We start from the raw sequence: 16,816 nt of genomic DNA, 5'->3' as shown, positions 1-16,816 counted from the left end.
TATCCAATGGTAGTGTGTGTTATAAGGATGTCGTGTTGTAGTAACGCGCATGCGCAAACTCTCATTACGAGCAAGGCGCAAACGTGTGAAAGGTAATGTATAGTTTGTTCATTGATACCTAATGTTACGTTTTGTAAAATGTATAGTTTCATATGTGTATACACATCTGATTTGTATATTTACGTTAGCTTTCTTTTTCACATTGGGTTCTGTGTGTAACTATGTGTCTTTGCCACGAGCAAGCACGTTTAGGTATTATATGAAATGCTAATGTATGATGTATTTTTAGTAATAAGCTTTTGGTACACAACTGCACAACATTGATACATTTCGTTTATGTGTATGTATAAAACCGATGCTTTAAGATTTAATAATCGTATATGCACCATAGTGCTATTGTGTTGAGTGTGGCTCTGTTTTTAGGCAATGGATTCGTCTCAAAAAGACGTTCAGCCTCCCAAACAGCAGCCTATGATCTACATTTGTGGAGGTACTTCAATATTATATCAAGAGTAATATGCATAGTAACCTATACAAATATGATTGCCATTCTCAGTGACTCCTGTATTTCAGAGTGCCACACAGAAAATGAGATAAAGGCGAGAGACCCCATCAGATGCAGAGAATGCGGCTACAGAATCATGTACAAGAAAAGAACCAAGAGATGTATCCTTTGTGGAATGAGTAATGCTTGCAATGGTTACACATGTTTACGTTTTTTATTTGCATGTTATAGTACTAATTCAATTTAAAAAAATTTCCTCTGTTTGTTTTGATCTTCTGTTTTACCCTTAACTACTGATTTCAGTGGTCGTGTTTGATGCCAGATGAGCTCCGAGTGAATGTTTTTTTTGTTATAATTCGCTTTTTTTAAGTGTCAAGTGTAAATACATGTATACAATTGAATTCTGTACAGGAGAATTCAATACAATTTGCTATAAAAGACTTGTGTGACTCTGTTACTTCATCTGTTTTCATTTTTCACTTATTTTAAAGTGCCTTACTAAAGGAAATATTTGGTTATGCTTGTTGGTTAAAAGGTCTGTTTTTATTGTGAATTATTTTGGTGAAAAACAATGCCTAGTTGATCGAGACCGAGGGGGTATGAGGCTTCTTGGGGTATATTAAGTTAGTCATATTGTCAGTCACAAAATTTCCTATCTATTTTGATCAATAGGAAAATATTATACTTGGTTATGTATTATTTGTTTGTTCAGCCTTAAAGGTGAAATTTAGTTTAAAAAGTGCCAAGCATGAGCTGCCCTTATTTTTTACACAAAATTAGTTTCTTTAAGGACATGTATATTTGTGTCATGTACTAGATTTAAAGTGCCTTAAACACAAATAACAAAACCAACAATGTCGAATAGTGTATATAACCAAAGAAGCAAAATGAAAAAATACAATCAAGCAGCTTTACTTCAATAACAAAGTACAATTACAAAAGGTATTTGTCCAATGAAAAAAAGCTTTTTAATTGCACAAAGACGCATTATATACACATATTTAATAGCAAAAGCTAGATGTTACATAACATTTGTGGATATGTTATTTGTCATTAAGCTTTTTATAATTTACACATAAAAATTAAGATTAAAGCATTAAGATAATAAAGCGCTCATAAAATTAAACATAAAAATGTGTCCAAAGGTCTGAGGCCATTAGTGAAAATACTTTTATTTTGCATTTTTCTAATGTAGTACAAAATGTTATCTGCGTAAGGGCTGAAGATGGCACGGACTAATACATTTCGTTAAAATCATGCAATCCATTTGTTCAGCAGAATCTGACAATGTTCCAAAAAAGCATCTTTGTGCTGTGATGGAAATCTGATGTTTTCTATTGAACAGAATACACATCTACAATGGCACTGATAAATGTAAATAAACAAGTAATAAGCAAGGCACATATAAGAGAAAAACAAATGCAAACGGGGAAATAAAAATAAAAAACGTAACAGAGTAAATCTGATCTTTTGTCCTGAAGAGATCAGATTGTCATGCACACGTGCTTACAGATATGACTTCACATTTTTTCTGTTCTTTTCCTTTCTCATTTATATGGTAGTTTTATACTCCCGTTTACGTAAACCTTTGATATACTGTAGTAGATGGTTTTCAGATATTTCTGAAATTATTACAATTGTATGATATCAAGACTTCTTTCCCTGATCTTATACTGTATGTATATATATATATGACAGACAAAAAAAGCTTCTAAAGAAATATTAAAATATTCACGAAAACCATTTTGGATTTTAGGGCCTCGGTACATGTGAAGTGACTCTTCATAATCTCAGCGATTTGGCACATTTGAGGTCTCTGCAGCTATTTCAGCTCAATGACAAACAGCTGGGCCTTTTGAACTCCCCCGGCTGCTGTTTCACAGCACAAGTGCTTCCCAGGAAACCACCCCCACTCTGCAGCAGCACTACACCACTGCAGCCCCTCCCCCCTCTGTGACGTCACAGCTCAGTGCGTCCGCAGGAGGTGTGTCTTCCTAGTTCTGGTTTAGCCTGTACAGTTTGCGCAGGGAACAGGAAGAGAGGGAGTGTGTATGTACGCGAGGACGAAAGCTCTGTTTACCGTGGTAGGGACCGAGGGCAGCTATGGGGAATTCGCAGAAGAAGGCCCCTGGTCATGGAGAGGGAGGGGGCTCACACTCTCAACCTGGGACCCCGGGACACAGGAGGAGTCATGGAAACAACACAGCCAACTCGAAGGAAGTCCAAGGGAAGAGCTCGGCAGTCAATGGCACCCTTCCAGCCGGCAAGAACCAGGATGAGCCTCAGTCCTGCAGTCCTGCCGTCACTGGTAGGGCTGGAGAGAGCTGTAATCTGGACGCCCCATGCGGGGCCCTTCCTCCTCCACTGGCTCGGTTTAAGAACGAGGGAAATATGTTGTTTAAAAATGGACAGTTTGGAGATGCAGTGGAGAAATACACACAGGCCATCGATGGATGTATAGAAGCCGGTGGGATATTTGTGACTACAATGTCTAATGGATTTTGGTGTTACCAAACTGTTTCTTTGTTCTTAACTCACATTTAAATGGTGCCAGTGGCGTACAATTATTGTCTATTGAAGTATCAGGGACAAAGTCTTAGAATGATACAGTCTTTGGTGTTACTAACGTGTCTTTATTTTACTTTTGGACAGGAGAATTGGGTTTTAGTTCACTCAAATCATTCAAATAATATAGTAGACAGTCATAACATCTATTGCGTAAACATTGCTCAGTGGCACTGAGTAATGCAGGGTGAGGTATCTGATACTGGTTCATATATAGGCTTTGCTGTCTAGATTTCATTAGGAAGTGAGCTGTTGCTTCAGTTTCACATCATGTTTACTCACAGCCATTGAATGTTAAAGATATGGTCTGCGATTTTGTGAAACAGAATGAAAGCATCTCGCAAGACTGCACACTTCCGCCACATTGCATTATGGGTGTTGCCCACGAAAGTTACGTAATGGGTGTTTTAACGCCTGGGATGTTCTGTCTTCATTAAACTCACCTTCCTCTGCATGTTTACTCTTTGACGATATTGTAACATGATATTGGGTGACTAAACCAAACGGTTGCTTCCTCTGTGTGGGCCTATCCACTCCATCTGCTCTATTATTCTCAGTGCTGTGTTTGTGTTTTCAGGCATTGACAGCCCAGAAGATCTATGTATTCTGCACTCGAACAGAGCAGCGTGTTTCCTGAAAGATGGCAATAGCACAGAATGCATCGAGGATTGCACCAGGTTAACCTCACATTTACATGTGCACGATAAAAACACATGCAGTTCAATGGCCAATCAGATCTCTGCACAATGACCGGTGCGTAGAAAACCCCACAGTGCTCTGTTCAGAGGATTTACATGTGAGGTAATAGCATGGGCGTGGATTGGTTAAGAAAGATTAACACGCAGGGCAGTCAATAAGAAGCTTTACTGGCAGACTAAGAATCTTAGCCATATTTTGCTAAGCTGGACTGAAATAATATAAAATTTTACACCGTATCAATGAATTGTGGGATCATGCTGTACCGTCCTCCATCCTGTCTGTAAGCAGTGTTGTGTGTTTGTTCTCTTATTCTATTATACATCTTGGAAAAACACACAGCACATGTATTTTCATGTTTAAATGCGAGAAAGCAAGAGATCTATGTAATGTAGGCTATAACAATGGATATCAAATAATTGTCTGTAATATAGAATTTTACATTTTAACCCAGATGCTAACACACACACACACAAATAGAGCTTGGCTGCCTATGTAAAGTTAGAGGGTTCATTGTAGGGCACAGGTTCAGAAAAAGATCTTGATCCAATGCGTCTCATCATGTTTATTTATAGGGCCCTGGAGCTCCACCCCTTTTCCCTGAAACCCCTCCTCCGGCGAGCTATGGCGTATGAGTCCCTGGAACGTTACAAGAAGGCCTATGTGGATTATAAGACTGTATTGCAGATAGATATCAGCGTGCAGGCCGCTAGTGACAGCGTGCACAGGTACCATTCAAAACTATAACGGGGATATATTTGACATCTTTTAATATCAGAAATTGATTAAAACTGGAATCTAAAAACACTGCAAAAATAAATAAGATATTTAAACGAAAATATTGAAGCAAAACATTGCAATAATACTTAATATGTATTTAAGATCATGTCGTATTATTATATTTTATCTTCTCAAATCAATGTTCTGTGTTTTATTTAAGACAAATTCTTATGTTTACTGGCATATGTGCACTATTTGTTTGTCTGACTGTGTTTGTGATCACATATAGAATCACTAAAATGTTGATCGAAGAGGACGGCCCTGATTGGCGGGAGAAGCTTCCAGATATTCCAATGGTTCCTCTGTCTGCTCAGCAGCACCGCAGAGAAGAACCGAGTGCAGAGCTTCTGCAGGCCCGAGCAGCCAGAGCAGAGGAGGAAAAGAGTGAGTTTAAGACACTTTTTGCATCACTAGAATGGCCTCTGCAATATTCTGGTCCCAATGCAGCGGTTGAAAAAATGAAGAGATTCCAAATTTTCATTTAATCTGCATTTTTAGATGTATTGTGCCTATTCCAGTCCAGTGTTTGTTGAATTTCAGTATTTGAGGTCTAAAAAATTAGAACATCTCTTCTGTTATTTTCACCTGTTTCTCCAGTTTTCATTTTCTGCAGATAAATGCAAATATAAACTATATTTTCATTTTGAAATTTGGGAGGAGTATTGTTAGTAGTTCACAGAATGAAACAAAAATACCTAAACACATACCTATAAATACTTTAGGATATTCAGAATAACTGAAAGAAATCGATCTCCTTATATTTGAATAGATGGGAGTTCTGCCAATGTTTAAGGTTTCAAAGGTTTGATCAGTCTCCTACTGGGGTGTCACAATATGCCGGTATTGACAATAGTACTGATATTAATAACCGTGATTATTGATAGTGTGTTAACACTACACATGCGATAACAATATCAGATGGTTTACAATTTTGCACCTATTTAACATTTGGCCTTGCTGCTCCCTGAGTGGGATTCATTGGGCAAAATCCGAGAAAACTAAATGAAAGATCCACAAATATAGTGCGAAATCTAGTCTAAAAAAACTGCAAAGCTCCCTGGCCATTGATTGATAAATAATGTACAATTGTTTTTTTCACACTTGAAACTGTGTTAACCCTAGGTTAAAGTAATCCAGGGTTAACTAAACCAGGGTTAATATTCTTATTTATATTATTAAAATACGGTTCAATGATCGTGGCCTATTTTAATAATTATTTATCCTGTCTAAGAAAACGGGTCCACTTATATCCACCCAAGTCATCTTAAACCCTTAAATAAAACCAAACAGGAAAACAATACTGTTTTATAATCTCGGTTAATATTATACCGCCGTCACATTTCAACAGCTGTTCCCCAAAGACACTAAAACTAATCGCAGCACATGTACAGCACAAAGTGCAAAGTGCTGGACGCACATGGTTCGGTTTCATTTGAATCCCTGTGTTTAAAATAATTATTCAAGCAGTTTAAACCACACGCTCGAACTAACAGCATTTGTCAGCATGGATGTTCTGCGCTTGATCGCAATCAATTATGTAAAAGCGTACCGCTCTCATTGTGATGGAACAAGTCTGCTCCAGTTTCATTTTGAGGAGAGAAGGAAATACCCACATGATCACACGGCATACGGCCCCCGATCACATTCATAACAGCAGATCCTTTGGTCTGCTGTTCTTCAAGAGAAATGATGTAATATACAAATAGAGTTAATGTGATTTCCTCTTTGCTTGCTTTACTCGATCTGTCTTTAGATGTACACTTGCCTGTACAATAACCTTATTGAGCTATAATTCAGAGAAGATGGAAATGGTTAACAAAAGACCCTGATGCTGTGTTAGACACTGCTAAAACTGCTCTGTTCTCCCCACAGCCAGAAAAGCAGAGGCTCGCTTTACAGTGCTGAAACAAGAGGGAAACGACATGGTGAAGAACGGACAGTATCAAGGAGCTGTGGACAAATATACAGAATGTCTGGCTACCAAACCCAATGATTGTGCCATCCACACCAACAGGTATACAACACGTTAAATTAAACTACAATACTACTATTATACGACAGTAAGCCTATTTTCTATTTACCTGGAGAACCTGGGCCCGGTTTTTCAAAAGGTTTAATCCGGATAAAATTGATCCGGATTTAGTAATCCTTTTTTTGCGATCCGTGATCACGTAATCCATTTTACTTTTGGAGCCAGTTTTTTAAAGCAACATCGGATTGGATCAATCTGATCCGGATAGGAACTTTTCAGGATCACCAAATCTGGATAACCAGTGCTGGATAACCAGTGCTCAAACAGGATAGGAAATCACAATGTAGAACTATAGATATGTAAAGAGCAACAAGTGGAATAGCCAATGTGGGGTCAATATAAGTTTATTTTTATTTGAAATGAAAACACACACATTTAAAAAAAACTAAAAACAAGAAAAACCCCACCCCATCCTCTTCGTGCAGTCCGCTCATCTGAGACCAACAACACAAACACTGTACATTGAGGATATTTATAACAAGCATCAAGTATAGATATATTGAATTAAAAAAAAGACAATGTCAAATACTCCACAATAACTTCAGACTTCCTCATCTGATGTGGAGAGACCAGCTTGTCTGAGAGTAGCCTTTAGGAGGCGGATCTCTGGCCTTGGTTTGCTGCAGTTTGGTCAGAGTCAGTTGTTCCTCTGCCAGAACGAGCAAACAGGACGTGCAACAAGGGACACAATAGTTAGACACTAATTCTGATTTGGTTTTGTATTGGATTTCAAAAATCAGTGATTGCCATTCTTTGCATTTTTTTGGTTATTCTGTAATCCTTGCATGCATCACTAATAAATATTCTAAAAACAAAAATATTTTCGATTGTGATGAATATGTATATCAATTAGTGACAGAATAAAATGTATTGTTTTTGGTTTGGATAATTATTTTATGAGGCCAAACTCTTTCCACTTTGCTTTAGGCCTATACTGAAAGGCTGAATACGTTTAATCACTGTAGCCTGACGGATGAACAAATATAATTAAAACCTTATGAATTAATAGGATATCTTGTAAGATACTGCATATTATTTGATACATTTTTTAAGTTTTCATTACATTTTGGGCATGAAATCCACGCTGAATCCACCCTTCTGATGGGATCAGTTTAATCCAGATATTTTGGATCAAAGTGATCCAAATCCTACAAAAAAGTTCAGAAAAACCCAAACTAAAGGTTTGATCCGGATCAAAACCAAGATTGGATTACGTGATCTAATCCGATTATGTGATCCGTTATTTCTTTTGAAAAACACATTTTCAAGATTTGATCCAATCCGTTATCCAAAATCCTAGTGGATTACTTTTGAAAAACTGGGCCCTGGATGTGAGGGAAATCATTATTTGATTTTGGAAGTTTGCCTGCTTACAAAGAAATGAAGGGTCTATAATGTTTATGGTAGGTTTATTTTAACCGATAGAGACAGAACATACAAAAATCAGAGGAAATATGAAGGTTATAAATTGATTGCATTTCAGTCAGTGCAATAAGTATTTGATCCCCGAGCAAAACCTAACTTTGTACTTGGTGGAGAAACCCTTGTTGGCAAGCACACATTTCTGATAGTTGGTCACCAGGTTTGCACATGTGTCAGGATACATCTGAGTCCACTCCTTTGTGAATCTTTAAGGTTTCTTGGCTGTCGCTCATCAAATTGGAGTTTAAGTCTCTTCCACAGACTTTCTGTAGGAGTAGGGTCTAGAGACTGGTTAGGACATTTAATGTGCTTCTCCTTATGCCACTCTTTGGTTTTCTTGGCAATATGTTTTGGGCCTTGTCATGTTGAAGGTACATCCACGACCCATCTTCAGTGCTCTAGTGAAGGGGAGGAGGTTCTTTTCCAAGATTTTACGGTACATGGGCGCGTCCCTCAGACCCTCAAAGCATGATGTTTCCAACACTGAGCTTCTCTGTAGAGATGGTGTTCATGGGGTCATAGTCAGCATTTCTCTTCCTCCAAAAACAGGAGTAAATTTTGGTCTCACAGCACTTTCTCCAAAGCCTTTTCTGAAACATTTTGATGTTTATTGACCAATTTCAGACGGGCCAGGTGGGCCTTCTTGGGTAGGAGGACCTTGCGGGTGCTTTAGGATTTCAAACACGTGGCATAGCGAGTTAATGGACCAAATTATTCAGATACTTTGACCTCACCGTGTTTTGCTTAAAGGGATACTTTACTAGCAAGTAAAAATGTCCACGTGTTTTACTCGCCCTCAAAGCATCCTAACCGAATATGGTTTTCTTCTTGAAGAATAATGCAGTCAGAGTTATAATACCACAAACGGTAGAAAAGTGCATCCATCGATCAAAGATCTGCTCGACACGGCTCCGTGGTCTTAACAAAGGACTTCTGAAGCCAATCAATGTGTTCGTTTAAGAAAAATATCCATATCGACGGCGCTATTAACTGTCTTGAAATCATTAACTAGCTTCTGCCGTGTAGTTCTGGGCTGATCTTTAACCTTTCTCGTTATCATCTTTACCCCATTGGGGAAATCTTGCAGGGAGCTCCAGACCAAGGGAAATGTATAGTTCTTTTGTATTTCTTCTATTTCCAAATAATCCCACCAACAGTTGTCTCCTTCTCACCAAGCTTCTGCATGTAGCCTATTCAAGGTTTTTGAAATTTCTACAATCTTGTCCCTGACATCCTTTGAAACCTATTTGGTCTTGACCATGGTGGTGGAGAGGTTGAAATGGAAGATACAGATTCTGTTGGCAGGCTTCTTTTATATATATAACAAGCTGACTCAGGGGTACTTTGTTAAAGTGACAGGACTAATATGTGGTCCATATAGGCACATAACCAATCTGTGGAGCCAGAATTCTTGCTGGTTGTTAGGGGATCAAATACTTTTTTCACTGACTGAAATGCAAATCAATTTATAACCTTTAAATACATTTTCCCCTGGTTTTTTGGTTGATATTCGGTTTCTATCAGTCAAAATAAACCTACCATAAAAATGATATCAATGAATCAGCAGGGGATCAAATAATGATTTCCCTCTGACATTTTTTCTTCTCTAAACAAGGCTAATATTGAATCTTGAAGCACGTAAAATAGTTTCATACATTTTTATTGTAAACAGTTGGCTTTGCCTTCCTACATCTCACTACATCATCTCTGCGCTGGAATTCACGCATGGTTTCTGTTTCGCGCCCGACCTGCCTATTCTTCTTCAGTCTAATTGCAGAGATTCTGCTTGGCCTGTAATTTGATTGGCTGAAATTGCTTTAACTCTATCTTCCTCATTTGATTGGTCAACTTTTTGACATTGACGGGTGCTAGCCGCTGGTACCACTGCTCTTAAGTTACAAAATTGCACAGGAATCACGAGAAAAGCTACTAACAAGTCAGCCAAAAATGATTACTGTTATTATTTCTTTACATCCCAACAGTGGGCCGGCCCACATTGAGCAACGGCTCGTAGGCAAACTATTCAGAATGTTGTAATTAGCCATGAACCGCTAATCTCTGCATCAGCTAACAGGATTCATATCACATAGACACTTTCACAGTAATAACGAAGACACTGTAGAAATTACCAATTTGAAAAGCTGGTTTACTGTCAAAAGCATTTTTATTTGCACACATGTAATTGACCTTTGTTTTAATCTAAACGTCTTATTTTTGGAAACTCTGGAGAACAGAGTTTAAAGCTGAATGCTGCCACCCAGTGTACTGAATGAATTCATTTTAGAGACCTGAGATAGATTCTGAGCTTTTGAAAAAACATCCGTGGACCTGCCATAGTAGGAGTACTTTTTTGGTTATCTTAAACACAAAAGATGATTTTTTGAGTAATGTAGGAAAACAAACAGTTCTGGGGCACTTTTGACTACCATTAAAATGTCTCCTACTATGGCAGTCAATGGTGCCTCAGAACTGTTGGTTACTCACATTATATCCCAAATATCTCTCTTTGTGTTCCACCGAACAAAGAAATGAATACATGTCTAGAACAACTAGAGGGCGAGGAATTCATGACACAATTTTCATTTTTGGGTGGAGTTACCCTTTAACTTAACAATTGCTGGTGCAAAAGCAGTTTGTACAAAAAAAATGCGAATGAGCTTTAAATCATTTCTACAAATTGGCCATCTTGTAAAATGTAAGATTGTGCTGGTAAATATGGAGTAAACATTCAACATGGTTCTATCTATTTCACAGAAATAAATGTTAGCTGTAACTTTTCTAGGGGCATGGGTGATTTTTATTTTGAAAGATGGTGACGGTTCACTGAATTAAAAATGCCTTGGAATTGTGATTATACTAAAATGTGAATTTTCTAGATTCTGTTTATTGTACGATTTCACATTAAATGAAAAGTAAAATAATTGGTAGGCAGGTACATTGTGTATAGTAAGCACTACACAGCGGTCCATTCTAAACGCAGCTTCAGTTCGTGTGCATTGCAGTTTGCTTTAAGTAATTGCGAAGTGGCAATGAAATCCCTTAATAGTTTCTCATGTACTCCTGTTTCTTATTTTCCCATCAATAAATATCCTTCTAGAAAGTGCTGAGATGAGACCAGCTCCAACAAACCAATTCAGTCAGCAAACAGCTCTGACCACGACAGCATAAAACAGCCAACGAGAGAGAAATCAGGATATATTGCTGAAGGAGAAACTATGTTGTGTTTTTCAGAGCGCTGTGCTATATCAAGCTGGACCGTTTTGAGGAGGCCAAACAGGACTGTGACTCTGCACTTCAGATGGAGCCAAACAACAAGAAAGCATTTTACAGACGGGCTCTGGCCCACAAAGGCTTGCAGGTTAATGGTTTTCTGATTTCATCAGTCAGTTCAGCCAGGGTCACCAGAATGAATGTTTCCAGAAATGACTTTCATCTCTTTCGCCTTTTGCACATTTTACAATGATGTGAACCCATTTGTGTCCATATACTGTAATTAAAAAAGGACCCCTCCAGTTGTAAATTCCAAAACACACATGTATTATGCTCTAGTTGGTAAACAGTTGAAGGTACACATTGACTTGTTGTTGTACCCATCTGACAACCAACAACTGTACATCACAGTCAAATCTATAGTTTGTTCACGTCATAAATCCTGTCAAGCTGTACAATACACATACACACTTAATTCATAGTTTTGATCTGTTCATACGATTTCCAGTAACATTCCTATGTAACTCAGTTTCTTGTTTTCCGTATCGCCTATAGGACTACCTGTCAGCCAGCACTGATTTACAAGAAGTACTACAGTTGGACCCGAACGTGCAAGAGGCGGAGCAAGAACTAGAGCTGGTGACCAACCTGTTGAGAGAAACTCTGATAGCCGGAGCTCAAGGTAAACTGTCACCGACATAAGAACAAGTAAAGCATAATGCATATCCAGTCGGTCACCAAATATACTGACATCTTTACATGCATTTGGTAGGCACTTTCATCCGAAGCAACTTAAAGTGACAGTACACCCAAAAATACAAATTCTGTCACCATTATTACTCACCCTAGTGTCATTTCAAACCTGTCTGCATTTACTTGCATTGGTTACAATAGAAGTTCATGGTTACCAGCTTTCTTCAAGATAATTTTCTTTTGTGTTCTGTAGAAGAAAGTCATAGAGGTCTCATCTTTTATTCGTTTTCTCTTTCGAAAGTCAGTGCGGAAAAAATGCATTTAATGGCTTTAATATGACAAGCATGCACAATAGGTCATGTTGACTAAGCCTCTTTTCACTCTGTAGGTTGACGCTTGACAGAAGCAATACATTATTAAATGAACTGAAAGCTACAGGAAGAACAGACCCTCCTTCATTAAAGCCAGAAACAGTGGATCCAGCGAGCGGGAGAAATCCAGCTTCAGTCCTGGAGGCAGAAAACTCACAGTCCCGTCAGGAGGGTCTATTCATCTTTATGCAGACTGTCATACGCTGCAACGAAACTTTCCCATCCATCCAAATTTACGTCATTACTTGTAGGATTATTGCATCTGATGCAATGCTGTCAACGCAAAGCATGCAAACGTTATTCTCTCTTACCCTGGCTTTAGTAGGCACGCACGCGTGAGCTTGGCACGGCTGGGAAAAGGTTTATGAAACTGGAATCATGTGTTATGATGTGTAAGAGAGAATGTGCCTTTTTGATGAAGTCGTGGCTCACACATAGTGTGTTGTAACACTCTTGGACAAACTGTGTAGAAAATGTTTATTTTTCAGGATTTAATATATTTTAATGGCTATTCCATTGTACTGTAATAGACGTACAAATAACTTGTTGTAATGTAACTTTTTTTTAATTCAGCCTTCCAGCTCAACCATAATTTGATGTGCACAGAAAACAAAATTCACAACGCGTGAATGAATGCAAACTGAAATTAGATGTACGTTTTCTGTGGGATGTCAGCAAATGAATTACATTTCAGATGACCAACTTTGCAAAAGCTAAATAAATTACTTTATTAAAGTGAAATATTTTCAGTTAAACTGACATCCTATCTGTCGGTGAACTATCCAAATATAATATAAGCAATACTAGATAACTGAAGATCTTTATGACGACTAGATTTTAGATTTTTTTTAAAGTCATAACTGGAAATGACAAATATAATTAGATTATATTTCAGTACAAGGTCTATATTTTTTTCCAACTGTACTATAGTATAAATATTTACTGTCTTTTAAATTACATGTTGAAACGTTTCGTCATGACAATAAAAATATCCTGCACGAGTCAAAATCTGCTTCGAGGTAATTCAAATTCATGTAAAAATGTAGAATCTTAAAAAATGATAACATCTTTTTTGTCATCTTTTACTGGTAAATTAATTTATGAAACTGGTCTTAATCTTTTAAACAACACAAAATATAGTATACTGTACTTCATTCTCATAAATACTTCCGTGCATTATTTCTTCAACAAAAAAAATGAAAATTCTGTCATGAATTACCCGTGAGGTTAAACCAAACCTGTATAAATATATTTGTTCACATAAACACAAAGATATTTGGTAGAATGTTGGCAACTGACAGTATTAGCAAACCCTTGACTACCACAGTGGGAAATGTCATTTTCATTTTTGGGCAGATTATCCCTTCGAAAGACATCACTAATGTAAATAAAAAGTGCATGTAATATACCATTTACGTCTTTTAGCCAGCAAGTATTTAGTGAAGTGACTGATGCCTATTCGAGTGCTATGTCAATGTTTTAAGTTATAATATTCCTCCTGATAATGAACTAGGTTTCCTTTTAAAATGTGATGGAAACGTTCAAAATGCTTTAACATAGTTTATTCTACTGAATGCAATTCAATTTGTGGTTTTAAAATCTTTATCTTCTTTACTCAAGAGACGAGTTCAAATCCATTTTAACCAAAAATTTTGGTTTTGGTGGATTATAGTCTTTTTATAACATTTATTCAAATGTAATCCTTAAATAGTGGAAAGTTCCTTAAACACTGTTGTTCCATTATTACCCCGTACAGCAGATTTTGACTCATATCTCAGACAAACAGATCAGAGAACACGCATCTGGATTCATATTTTTATTTAGATATGCATTTACACGCATATTATAAAGCAAATATACAAATATGATAAGCTGTTCTGAACAAGTTAGAAATCACACTCAGCCCTAGCCTCTGAAAGTAATATCCGTACAGATATGGGCAGAGATGCTCAAAACATAAGGGAGAAAAAAGATATCGAACAAACAAAAAGCAGCTTGTGACATTGGATCAGTCCCGAGAGGTTACCGAGCAGCACCAGAACGGCAGACGAACAGAAGCCACCTCTTGAATTGGCTGTAGCAACCGGGGACGAGGACTGAACAGTGCAAATGCAGAGAATCGGACTCTCAGTTCTCAGAGGCGGCGGAGTCTGTAAACTGTGAGTGCCGTTGAAGTGTGCGGGTCACATGGGTGAGGAAGTTGTCATCAGTGAGCCTGAGTGCTGTCTTTGGTAGGTGGTCAGTTGCGTAGTCCCTAAACGTTTAGTGTGCATCACAGGGACAATGTGAAAGGATTCTACAGATGCCACAGCACCTACTAACATTCAGTTCACCCTCATCCAAAACATTTCTATAAGACACAAACTGGAGAAACCAATAATTCTTTTATATGATCCAAAAGGCACCATGAGTCAATACAAATACAAAAAGAAAATAACTTAAAATCGCAAGGTGATTGAAACAACCTGAATGCGATTACCATCATAGCCTTTAACATTAAAGGAGTAGGACAGTTAGCTTTTTTTTGCAGAGGATGCAAATCCTTCCGATTCATAAATATAAGACCGACCAATGTCCATCGTTTCAACACTGACAGTTCACATCCATGTAACCCTACCCATCAATTGCAAGGATGTCTTTTTGGGGAATACACTCTCCAGGATTTGCTTCCCCTGGGAATAAAATGGGGTTGGGTGAAGGTCCCTGTCCTTCCAGTAGGGGGCGTCCAAACAGCTTCATCCAGCATCTTGCATGCTTTTCAACTTGAACCAGCACCCCGTGCAGGGCTTAAAATACATCGTTTCCCAAAAGTGGAAAATAAGCTGTGACGCTAGACAAGAAAAATGATACCTTTGAAAAGAAGCCCAGGAAATTAAAAGCGCAATCATTTGCAAGAATCGCTGATGAGAAAGGAAATCTACTATCGCCTTCTATGAACGTCTCAATAAGGGCATTGGATAGCCCCTCCCTCTCAGGTCTGAATAGATGCAGATTCCTCCAACTAAAGCTATATGTAAGCTAACTGAAAGTATATGCGTGTATATGTGTGGTGAAGGTGCCTGAATACACAGGTCAACCTTTTGAAACCGTCAAGAACATGTCCCAGTCGTATTTTTATCAAAAATCAAGTTAGATTTGGTTTAAAAACTATAGCCTTCTTACATTACCATGACAATAAAGCACATTCATTTGCCTTTGGATCGGTTTTCTACATGTCATCATTTTAATTTAGTCTATAATATAGTAAGAAAAGGTTCAATATTGAAAAGAAAAGGACTTTTGAATGCAATATGACCTGGACATGTTCTTTGTGAGATTCACCCACATGCTCATTCCTCACTGGTGAGGTTTTTGATCACAGCGACCTTGAACACTGAGAGGCATGTGTGATAAACAGCAACATCAGCGTCTGTGTATCACTTGCTGCCTTACATTCATCTGTTGCCTTTCTCAATCTTTTCAAAGCATTGGTCCAACTGTAAACCCGGACAAATCTGTACAGTTTGCTCCAACAAATAACCTTCGTCACATCAAGCTTTCTCGACCAACCTGAGGCCTATCCTGCTCTTGACCAGTGTAAATAGTGGCATTACTCGTTCAACATTTGATTAATCAACAGTCCACCTGGAAAGAAACCTGCACAAGCTTTATAATCTTCAATTCAGTGTGCAACGCTAGGTAATAGAGTGGATGCTCAGGTTAGCTTTGAAAGCTAGCATTTGGGTTTACCAAACCCGTCGTTATATTTCCGTTTGAATACAGGCGTTATGCACAGGGCTAGCCGGCTGAGGGAGGTTGTTATTACGTTCTTTTGGTGAGCTTTGGCTCGTGCCAGTGTCCAGGTTTGCCGCGCAAATTAAACTCATGTTTTCCTCTACGATGTAGCACAGGGGGCGTTCTGCCGCTCCATCTGGAGTAAGAGGGGCTACCGCAGCCTGGGGGAAGTTCCCAGAGATGGGGCAATTCTCCAGTCTGTCGTGCTCCACCTCGGGGAGGGGGCTTACCGCTCCTCCCGTGTTGGGATGTCTAACGTGAGGCTCATAGCAGTGGGGTCTGCAGGCCTCCAGGTCAGAACAGCTGAACTCGGAAAAGTGGCTCGAATGAGAGTCGGCCACAGAGGGCAGGCTGCCGCTAAGAGAGGGTGAATCCAACTCGCTGGAGTTGGTGCTGCGCCGCTCCAGCAGCTGGGAGTCCATGTCCTCGCGAGTCTCGTTGATCTTGATGCCACCGCTCTTCTTGCGCAGCTTGCCTTTGCTCTTCTTTCCAGATGAAGAGGTTGAGGAAGGCTCCTTGGCCCACTGGGAAGCACACTTGCTGTCGTGGGGGCAGCCAGAGGGGCAAACACTGGCCCCATGCCCCCCGCTGCTGCCGTCGTCCATACTGCTGCTGCCGCTGTGGTGTCGGAGCTTCCCTCGTTTAGATTCCACATCCACCTGCACCTCCATACTGTTCCCATCTCTGTTCCGAACAAAAAGAAAAAGCAGTTAAATGGGACTTTGTATCAAAATATCTCCAGTACCTGTTATTCTATGCATGTATCAT

General features: G+C 38.8%; 3 protein-coding genes across 3 annotated transcripts in view; 2 read left to right on the top strand and 1 right to left on the bottom strand.

The window, feature by feature from the left end:
• Positions 1-58: 58 nt before the first annotated feature.
• Positions 59-1,023, top strand: polr2k (RNA polymerase II, I and III subunit K). The gene is made up of 4 exons (XM_079484436.1): positions 59-92; positions 424-490; positions 574-666; positions 809-1,023. Exons 2-4 carry the CDS (start codon positions 427-429, stop codon positions 829-831), a joined length of 180 nt encoding a protein of 59 aa, XP_079340562.1. The 5' UTR covers positions 59-92; positions 424-426; the 3' UTR covers positions 832-1,023.
• Positions 1,024-2,458: 1,435 nt separating this feature from the next.
• Positions 2,459-13,688, top strand: spag1a (sperm associated antigen 1a). The gene is made up of 8 exons (XM_079484432.1): positions 2,459-2,972; positions 3,648-3,747; positions 4,342-4,494; positions 4,776-4,930; positions 6,419-6,560; positions 11,232-11,358; positions 11,766-11,892; positions 12,292-13,688. The coding sequence occupies exons 1-8, from the start codon at positions 2,609-2,611 to the stop codon at positions 12,294-12,296; spliced, it is 1,173 nt and encodes a 390-aa protein (XP_079340558.1). The 5' UTR covers positions 2,459-2,608; the 3' UTR covers positions 12,297-13,688.
• A 388-nt stretch (positions 13,689-14,076) lies between these two features.
• The window catches only part of rnf19a (ring finger protein 19A, RBR E3 ubiquitin protein ligase), a 32,034-nt gene continuing 29,294 nt past the window's right edge, over positions 14,077-16,816 (bottom strand). The window contains exon 10 of the mRNA XM_079484431.1: positions 14,077-16,732. Within this exon, the coding sequence (XP_079340557.1) occupies positions 16,015-16,732 (718 nt within the window). The 3' untranslated portion in view covers positions 14,077-16,014. The remainder of the gene's footprint in view (positions 16,733-16,816) is intronic.

Source organism: Barbatula barbatula (assembly GCF_947034865.1).
Source record: "Barbatula barbatula genome assembly, chromosome: 21".
Classification (NCBI taxonomy): Eukaryota; Metazoa; Chordata; class Actinopteri; order Cypriniformes; family Nemacheilidae; genus Barbatula; species Barbatula barbatula.
This window is presented reverse-complemented; position numbering and strand designations above follow the sequence as displayed.

Coding starts and splice junctions, on each gene's coding strand:
- polr2k (XM_079484436.1), top strand. CDS start 427: ATGGATTCGTCTCAAAAAGACGTTCAGCCTCCCAAACAGCAGCCTATG. Junction 491..573: donor TATGATCTACATTTGTGGAG/GTACTTCAATAT, acceptor CCTGTATTTCAG/AGTGCCACACAGAAAATGAG. Junction 667..808: donor CAAGAAAAGAACCAAGAGAT/GTATCCTTTGTG, acceptor TACTGATTTCAG/TGGTCGTGTTTGATGCCAGA.
- spag1a (XM_079484432.1), top strand. CDS start 2,609: ATGGGGAATTCGCAGAAGAAGGCCCCTGGTCATGGAGAGGGAGGGGGC. Junction 3,748..4,341: donor TGCATCGAGGATTGCACCAG/GTTAACCTCACA, acceptor GTTTATTTATAG/GGCCCTGGAGCTCCACCCCT. Junction 4,495..4,775: donor GCTAGTGACAGCGTGCACAG/GTACCATTCAAA, acceptor GATCACATATAG/AATCACTAAAATGTTGATCG.